A 9,721-nucleotide genomic window follows, 5' to 3' on the forward strand; every position below is an offset into this window, starting at 1 on the left:
CTCAGTGTCTTTAGAGATTTTGTCATAATGTCTGCAAGTTGATCATTTGAGTTAAATAGATTCAGTACAACTCTAATAAAATCATCCTTCCCATCCATAAAATTATTTTAAAATTTATATTTTAGATATAATAAATTATATAATACTCTCTCCCCACTCTCTTGTTCTTTTATTATTTATTTTTATTTCCCATAAAAGATTAGATTTTAAATAATTTTGGATGGATTTCATTAACTCATGACAATACATTCTTTCAATTTGCTCATCTTGAAATTGCTTTACAATGAAAATTGAATTAATTGTCTCCTATATAAACTACCATTAACTCAACTTGTACGGTATGTATTATGGAATTCATTTGTAGTGTAAAATAAGTCAAGTTGGATGTTAAAATGTTAAAAATTAGGAAATAGTTTGTTCCATACCCGTGAAGGAAGTTTTTTAAATAGAATAGAATAATACCCCTATTACCCACTTTCTAGTAACTACAGTAAAATTATTAGAAAACTTTCCACTCAGAACAAGTGGTGACAAAAACAGAAGAAATCCTAATAATCCGGTGGCATAAGAATCAGGAGTTTTCACTTAGCCGATATACTGTGATTTCTTGCTGCTTGAAGTACCGTCTGTCCTCTTCATCCACAAGAACAAGATTTAGAAAATACTTCACACTGAACTTGTTATTGATGTTGTGGTATGTAGGGGTCAACTCATATGGACTGAGGAACAATCTCACAGGAATTGATTCTCCTGAAAAGGCAATATCAGCAATACTTATATGTAGTTTTATGTATTGATTTTAGCCAGAAAAAAGAACAAAATCTACTTAATTATAAAGTAAATCAGCCAGTAAAAGCATCCCTTTCAAAAGCAGAAAACAAAGAAATACTAAATAATAATACATTTGAAACTTGATAACAAACTACAATAACCTGATTGTTTTTTGGTAAGCAACAATAACCTATTTTTAATTTTATTTTAAAAGAGTGTCAGAAGTTTGAGACTTCTCTAACTAAAAATCTGACACCAGTGTTTTGAGTTATTTAATTTTATTTTGTTTCCCCACTCCCCCTTGTTGGCTAAAGAAAGGATGTTCCTTTTTGAATTTGTATCCATCATCCAGTGCCCCTTTATTCCTTAAATAATAGTACTTACATCTAGTAGTAGTATTCGTATTAATTTTTCAACTAATCAAAAAGTCTAAGAAAATTTCTAAAACATTGAATAAAGGATTCCATTAGACCAGGCAAAACATAAATGATGTGTATGCATCAAACACATAAAAAAAACTTTATTATGCCCTAGAAAAATTCTAGAAGTGAAAGATGTAGGAGACAACAATGTAGGGGGAGAAAATGAAGCAGAAATATAGATCTCAAGATCTATGTTAACTGAGCATATTTTCTTTTCCTTTTTCTGTTTTCCTCTTTTTTAGTATTTGATAGTACTTCGTGGGTTTTTGTAATTTCTCTAATGCTAATGTCAGTTAATGTTTGAATCTTAAATTTTATTTAATAGAGCTAGGTTCCAACATCCAATGCATAATCAAACTCGACATATCAGTTAACACGGGATTAAAATAAGGATTTCATTTCACTAATCACTACAAGTCAAACATCATGCATATAATATAGAGTAAAGAATGATTTCTCTAAATAAAAAATGAAGTAAAGTATATAAAGATTGCAAACCTCGGACTGGAACACCATCCATCAACTCAAACTTTGAAAGGGTCTCTGTCTCAACATATGTATTGGTCCCAGATCCAGTTGACTCTCGGCGCCTGACTTCGAGTTCCATGGTTTTTATTTTGATTCTCACCAGAAGAAAATATATTTTGCCAACAATGACATCCTTCAGATGATACCTGATAATTTTTAATTACCACAAGCTAGTTTCCTTTAATCTTCTTTAAGAGCATTAAAGATGTAAATTTAATAATGAGCTATTTCAGACTCACTTGCTCTTGCCGTATTCAAACTCTATGTGTAAGCATTCTTCAATTCCTACTTCCATCTGCATGAAGCATAAATGCAACAAAAAAAGTTATGCTATTATTAAGCAATATCAATTCTCATCAGAGTATACCATTAGATTAACAACCACATTACTTATGAACTAAAAACAACTCCCTCGATCACCCCAGTTGCAAAGGTGAGGACTGAAAATAGAAACTGATCCAAGCAGTTTTTGAACAAACACATAACAGCATCAGAGTAAGGGATTTATATTTTATAGCATGAATGGAAAACTTGAGTTTTAAGTGATGAAGCATGAAGTTTCAACAAGATGAAGAAAGTGGATTGTGGAAATTTTTTTCCAGTACATTCTCTATTAGAGATAATATATAGGTTATTAATGAGGCAAATTGACAATTCACAATATGCATCTACTGATAACCACCATATTCTCCTCACCTTAATGCTGTTATTAATAGGTGGAGCTGGAGCATAATTGCGTACCTGAAAGGAGATTGTAGTAAAAGAGGTTTACTTTGGGAAAAATTAAAAACTTATATTCTGTATTAACCTGAAACTGATATATATAAACTAATTACTACAAAAATCAGAATATAAAAAAAATTAATCTTGTCATAGCATGATCAAGCAAGAAACAGTATGTTTCGGTCTGAAAAGTTCCTATGTTCTACTTTGTACTATACAAATCCAATAGATGGTTGGGTTTATTCTATAGTATACAACATTCAAAAGTGCAAGAAGTATTTGTGAAGTTAGAAAAGACAACTTACAAGAAAGGATGATTAAAAACACAATTAAAAGTAATGCAAAAGCTCAAATAAAAAATTGGATAAAATATGTTTGTGGTCCCCCGTTTTATCTTGATTTCTGTCTTTAGTCCCTCATAATATTTTTTTATCGTTTTCAGTCCCTCATAAATTGTTCCGTTTTGTTTTTAGTCCCTGACGTTAAATTCAACTGTTAAGTGATGAAGTAGGTAGCAGAATTTGCGCTTAAAAATTTTCCGTTAAGTTTCTTGTGGTTTTTAACTACTACAAGTTTTCTGATAGACTAAAACCACCAGAAATGTTTCAAAAAAGAAAATCAAAACCCCGAACACTAGATTTTCTGAAACCACCAGAAATGTTACAAAAATATACATTCTTAGACCACCAGAAAATTTGTAGTGGTTAATAGCTGCCAAAAACTTAAAACAGAAAATTTTCACGCAGTTTATGCTTGCCATGCCATCACTTAACATTTGAAATTAACGTCAGGAACTAAAAACAAAATGGAACAATTTATGTGGGACTAAACAATTAAAAAAAATTGTAAGGAACTGAAAAACAGAAGTCAAGAAAAACAAGGGACCAAAAACATATTGTACACTAAAAAATTGAATCAAAGAACTAATTATCTAGTTCCCCCTTGCTTCTCTCCTTTCTCTTTAATCTTTATAAAATTATAACTCATACCTTCAAACTTCCTAGAGATGCTCTCCATCTAAAAACTACTGTTGGACATGTTATAAAAGTATAAAACCATGCATATGCCTTCACATAACCTTTCCGGATTATTAGTTCATGGGTATATTAGTTGTAGTGTGATCAATACACAAAATTAGTTAGGAGTACAGGTTTCTTTGATTTTAATATGAATTTAAATTTTATTTATAGAAGCAGTACACAAGACTAACATTTAAAAGAATCAGAATATAACAGAAATCATTAGTATATCAGGCAATCATGAAATCCCATCAAATAATTTAAAATTTTCCAATAAAATATAAACATTATAATATATTAAATAATATTAAAAAACTGCTCACACTTTGTACCCTGAACAAGTGCTCCCTTTTAAAAAGAGAACTGAAATTTTTTCATAGGTCACCATAATTATATGCATATAAGGACCATAAAATGAAGACATTGAAGCACCTATCACAAAACTGAGGTTCAAAAGTTGAGGAAATAAAAGTATAATCAAACAAGTGGCATGGTAATAATTTAAGAGGAAAAAGCAATTTACAAACATAGTGCATTTAGTTGGAGCATAACTATATTGTTAACAATGATTTAATTCTAGACCATATATTTTGGATAAGATTAGATGTTTGGCTTCTATTTGATGACCGATACATGTTTTCTGTTTTGAACTTTTATTAAGAAGGAGGTTGGAGGTTTCCATATCCTTCTATTTTCTAATCTTTTCCTGTTGTCTCAATAAAATTATTTTATTAAAATAAAATCTGCCTAAACCTTGGGTCTACCACAAATTGGTTTCTAGAATATAGTGCCAGGCCCCATGTCTTAAAAGTTAAAAAAACTAATTCAGTTAGTAGTACCAGAATGCATTTGATGTACTCTGATAATATTGAGGACATAAGTGACATAAACAGAAGTACATACGTATACAGAATCAATAAATGAGACAGTGACAGTTGAATGAAAATATTATATAATCATATAAGTCATATTATTGTTTTTCTTTCACATGATTCAAACATGCAGTCAAGAACAACATAAACCACAAAAAATATGTATGATAATCAAAACAATAGGGAATAAGTAGCAGGCAAGCTTTGAAAGTCATGATGATATAGTAGAAAATCAACTCACAACAAAATCCATGTATTCCACAATGTTGTTGACATAATTTCGACTAATTGTCACTTTCAAAATGTACCTGCATGATTGCCAAAAAAGGATCTAATGCATTCAGTTAAGTCATTATGTTCAATCCTTTCCACCTTTAATTACTTTTTTGGCTTATGACAATATTGATTGAAATATGAAAAAAGGGAACAATAATAAATAACTCAATAAACCATTGATATAGTCTGATGGTAACTGTGAATTAATGGGTCAGAGAACCAACCAATAGAAAAAAAAGTAAAATAAACCACCATGGTGTGTGTATTCATATTTCTAGGAGAAGGTGTGGAGGCCAGAAATGACCGATGTGATGGCAGTTAAAAGGAGAGGAACTAGTAGCAGATATGTATTAGGATGGCAGTTATGGATTAGCATAGCAGTTATTTAAAAGAAAATTGTAGTGTGTGAAAATAGCCCTGTTGTAATTCTGTAAATCTGGACAAAGAATATTCTCAGTAGGAGTTATATGATTCTGGGACAACAATCCTCTACTGTACTGTAGCTTTTATAATGGAAGAAAAAGCTCAGAAGCAAAAACAAAAGGTTATTATCATGATAAGTCATTGATTTTACGAATAAGCCAACCAAGAGAAACAAAGTAAAATTTTCAATCTTCTGTCCACCGATCGAAATAGATTTCTACGGCTATCAAATTTTTGCCCCTTCTCATTTACTATTATTTTACCATTCTAGAAAGAAATTATAGGGTTAAATTGTATATGTAGTCTGATTTCAAAGCAACAATATTAACAAGCATTTCAATGATTTAGGAGAAATTTGATATAATCAGTGGAACTAATACCAAAATGATCTTGTGATCCTTTGACATTATGCAGGAAAACTTGATTTCCTTCCTGTTTAAAATAATGGAGGAAAAATAATATTTACATTTTTTTCAACTAAGGTACCACTTAGATATATAGCTTAAAGCAATGCCAGAGTCATGAAAGTAATTCTTCAGCACTATCTTAGCAGCTTATGCTTCTAGGTGAAGTATTTCTTTCATATGTTATCAGGATCAAGTGGTCTTGATTCTTGACCCTTCCCATAACAGCAATAAAATAGCCAGCCTTTACCACCCAACCACATTATCTTTTTTGCATTTTGACAAGAGTATATTGATTTTTAGTTCAATAACCATCAACCATTAGCTGCTTGCCTTTCTAAAAATTGACATTAGAGAATCTAATTATTCCATAACAAATTTATTGAAGAAAAGTATAGAAAAAACATAGAGAAGTTGAGAATTCATGGTTACCATAGATGTAAAATAACTATCATACCTAAGCCTAACATTGATTCCATTGTATGATTCATACGGCATTTCAACAGTAGAGAATTCAAACGGGTATGTTTTCCTTTCATACAAGTTGCCAGGAACATCAAGTTCGCGTACTGCACATAAGTTACAGGGAGTTAAAAACTGTGGAGAATTATGATATAAACTCTAACCAATGTTACATCAAAAGCATCATGATGCTCCCCACAGAGAGCAAGGCACTTTGGAGGGCAAAAAAGAACAAAACAGATTACATACTGGAGCTTCTAAATATAAACATGATTTAGATGTATAGCATGTATTATAAGTATGACAAGCAAAAATTTAACTATTCAAATGCCTATGCAAAAAACATCTGAGAATTGTAACAGAGTAGAAAGGAAGAGACAAAAAAGGAAAGATCTCAGTTGTATAAGCTTGAACTTACCAAGAGAACTAAAGTCATAGAAGTTGCCTCTATCAAAATATAACTCTGCAAGGAAGGAAATGAACTAATGGAGCATCATTCATTATATACACACCCAATACTAAAAAATAATGCCCCCACTGAAGTCATTGTACACAAAATTAACTCCATACACCAACAATATCCATGGAGACAACATATAAAATAACATGAACACCAATTTTTTAGTACACTTCATGATGGCATTTAGAGGGCTCTGCTTTGTAGCCAGAGTATATAGTAAAGGAGCAGAGGATAGAAGGGATTCTAATCCAGCTTCCCTTTCACTAGATATCTTGAATATGATATATATACATTCAACCACAAGTTCAAATCATGATAAACAAACTAAATAATAAATAAATAATATAAAAAAAGAATATACATATTATTGTTGTACTGATCCAAGCTAAACACTTTACTTCTCATTTGAAGTTATAGACAAACAAAAAGCCACATAATTACAAATTAGATGCAATTAAGGGTACTGCCATCAGCCCATCAGTGACAATGGCTATTGCATTTACAGATAGAAATCCTACATTTATACCAAAAAAAAAAAAAAACAACCGAAGGAAACACACCTATTTGACCAAGAAGCTCAATTTTTACACCATTATGTTCAACCTTCTTCCCATTTGAAGGTTCAATAATAACCTGGTCCCAAAGTGTCAACAATTAAATTCCAGTCTACTAACAGAACAAAATCCCCACATCAAAAGTAAAACACAACAGTTGATGATGCCATGCAGTGTACCTCCCCAACTATATTCTCCTGACTTTGAAAGAGAGGAACCATGACCATTTGGCCATTTTCCTTCTTTATGCGAACCTAGCAAACACGAGATGGTACAAAAGTGTAAATCAAGGTGGCCTTGTTAAAGCTTTTGAAAAACAAATGAAATACCCTTCCTCAGCATCCTGGAAGCTAATTCCAAATCTTACTTAGTGTCATAGTGATAATATCTGAATAACAATAATGAGGAAGTTTAAAACAAACAAAAGTTTGTATTTCCATAGAAAGAATATACTTTGAGGGATTAACATGTTACTATAAGAAAGATTAAACAACACAATACCTAACCAGACATCCCAAATCTCAAATAAAAATTCAGAAGTTGAACATCGGTATATAAAGAACGGACTAGCCACTTTCTGTTACATAAATTATACTATTTATCACAAATAACCATGCCAATCAGATCACTGAGTCATTACACTATATGACATTACCTTATAATTTCATGTCATATGTGGGTCAGATTAGGAGTTAGGACCAAACATAGAAACCCACATGGATTCAGATATTGAAACCATTTAGATATTCCGTGAGTCCAAAGTTTTAAATTGAAGTTGTGGTTGTGATTTAGCCATAATCCTTGATATTGTGGAAAATTGCAAACAAATATAGCTGATCCAGCCACAATTGTGGTCCCAATGCGGTTACAGATACCCAAAAATCTTGACAATTGCATCCACAATTGCAGTTGCGAACCATTTATGACAGTGATAAGTAAAATGTTTAACTGGGTACGTACGGTACTCTGACTCCGAAACCCCTTTGTGATGAAAAGGGCCAGAAGGAGCTTCCTTTATGAAAATCTTCTTATTGAGATACTCATACAGAGGTCCAACTTTCACATGAATAGACTAGAATAAGGAAAACCCAAAAAGAACAAGTTTTAAACATAATGGAAAAAGAAGGGTTCATGATCATTTTCATTCATTCAGATCACTATATTCATCCGTGAATTGCAGCACAGCACACCTGCTTGGGAGTACTTCCATCAGCAAGACAGATTGAGATCTTGCATGGGGGCTTGAAAGCTCCCGCAATTATATTCTGATCAAACAACAATGCACACATGTGAGGCAAATTGATTAGCACATCTCATGAAACAATTGCAATGCAAAAACAACACCAGCAATAACAAATTGATGATCCAATTGCATTCACGTTTCTTTATTTTACCCTTCAGAAAGAGAAACCCACCATGATTTTTCAGAGAGAGTGATGATCGAGAGAAAGAGAAAATGATAGAAAAGGAAAACAATTCAGGAAAAAAAAAGGTTCTGGAAATGGAAAATGGCACCACATGCAAATGCAACAGAACAAACAGTCCACAGTGTGATGAAGGTTAGGAACGTGCGTTTAGGTAACGCTGTTCCGTCTGTAAGTACACGTTTGTTTAACTAACGGACATGATACGACGTCATTTTCATTAATTGCATTTTTTATGATATTTTTAGGAATACTAACTACCAAGATAAATGTTAATTTTGCACATAAATTGAGATTATTTGAGGTTCTCTTCACTTCACTAGTCAAAAAATCCTTTTACTTATTTTTTTATCTGTTTATATATTTTATCCTTTGATTTTATTCACTCATCTTTTTCAAATTATTTTTATCTCTATTTTGAAATTAACTTTTATTAGTTTTTCAAAAAAGATCTCAAAGATAAAAAATAATTTATATTAAAATTTTAATTTTTTATTATAAATTAAAATTTTCATTTATATATTATTTATTATAAACTTAAATTATATGAAATAAATATTTATATATAATTTATAATAATACTAGGTAGCATGTAGTAACAATTTAAATTTATAAAAAGAGTACATGAAAAATAATTTATTAGTTTACGGTTGCTTTAGACATGTGAAGTTTCACGTGTAATTAGCCAATTGTGAGCATACAATTATTAACTATATTATAAAAGTAAGTTTTCTTCTTCATAGATAAATGAACTTAGTCTAATTGTAGAAAGAAATATTAAGTATTGAGTTATTGTATCCATAAAGTTTGTGTGTAACATAAAGGGAATCAACAATCAATTTTTAGTCACATCATTGTAGTGAGTTGTTAATTCATTGTGATAAATGGGTCGAGTTTCTATTTGTTTTTAAAAGAAGGTTTCATTCTAGTGAGGTGTCAATTTGTTATGGCAAAATTAAATTATTTTTGGTTTTCAAACATAATATTTGGAGCGAAAATGAAATTAAACAAAGAAAAGTGTTGTTGAGAGTCAATTCATAAAATTATTCATATGAAACTTATTCCTAATCAATCTCTTAGTTCAATACAACCAAGATTCAAATTACATTGACTAATCTTAATTCCTTAATGATTAATCCTTGAGTTCCAAGCCAAATCCCTAATTCCTAAGGTGATTTAGACATAGAAACTCAGAGCTAAAACAATGAATCCCTACAAATGCATGTATTTGATCTATTCCTAGCATCAAAGCCTTGTACAATTCTAATTCAAATCTAGGATTTGAACTTGTTTCCACACAATCTATGTTAATGGTTGGATGATGGACAATGGAGATAGGGTGGACGACAACCTTGGTCGTTTAGTCCATTACTCTTGTCTTTT

The 9,721-nt window shown here is 31.1% G+C and overlaps 1 protein-coding gene across 3 annotated transcripts; it reads right to left on the reverse strand.

The window, feature by feature from the left end:
* Positions 1-334: 334 nt before the first annotated feature.
* Positions 335-8,483, reverse strand: LOC114381788 (vacuolar protein sorting-associated protein 26A-like). Of its 3 annotated transcripts, XM_028341006.1 has the most exons (12): positions 8,309-8,483; positions 8,105-8,179; positions 7,570-7,986; positions 7,094-7,168; positions 6,921-6,993; positions 6,319-6,363; positions 5,896-6,007; positions 4,577-4,643; positions 2,418-2,462; positions 1,961-2,016; positions 1,692-1,867; positions 335-750 (listed from the first exon to the last, which is right to left on the reverse strand). In XM_028341006.1, exons 4-12 carry the CDS (start codon positions 7,139-7,141, stop codon positions 572-574), a joined length of 801 nt encoding a protein of 266 aa, XP_028196807.1. In that variant the 5' UTR covers positions 7,142-7,168; positions 7,570-7,986; positions 8,105-8,179; positions 8,309-8,483; the 3' UTR covers positions 335-571. The 3 variants fall into 3 exon arrangements, with proteins under 3 accessions (XP_028196807.1, XP_028196805.1, XP_028196806.1); XM_028341004.1 differs by lacking the exon at positions 7,570-7,986 and having other exon boundaries at positions 8,330-8,483; XM_028341005.1 differs by lacking the exon at positions 7,570-7,986.
* Positions 8,484-9,721: the final 1,238 nt, after the last annotated feature.

This window comes from Glycine soja, chromosome 13 (assembly GCF_004193775.1).
Source record: "Glycine soja cultivar W05 chromosome 13, ASM419377v2, whole genome shotgun sequence".
Classification (NCBI taxonomy): domain Eukaryota; kingdom Viridiplantae; phylum Streptophyta; class Magnoliopsida; order Fabales; family Fabaceae; genus Glycine; species Glycine soja.

Excerpts from the sequence above, each read along its gene's own strand:
- LOC114381788 (XM_028341004.1), bottom strand. Across the intron at positions 7,169-8,104 it reads ATGGAAGTACTCCCAAGCAG|GTTCGCATAAAGAAGGAAAA; the intron begins GTGTGCTGTGCT and ends CGTGTTTGCTAG. Across the intron at positions 2,017-2,417 it reads CTATTAATAACAGCATTAAG|ATGGAAGTAGGAATTGAAGA; the intron begins GTGAGGAGAATA and ends TGCTTCATGCAG.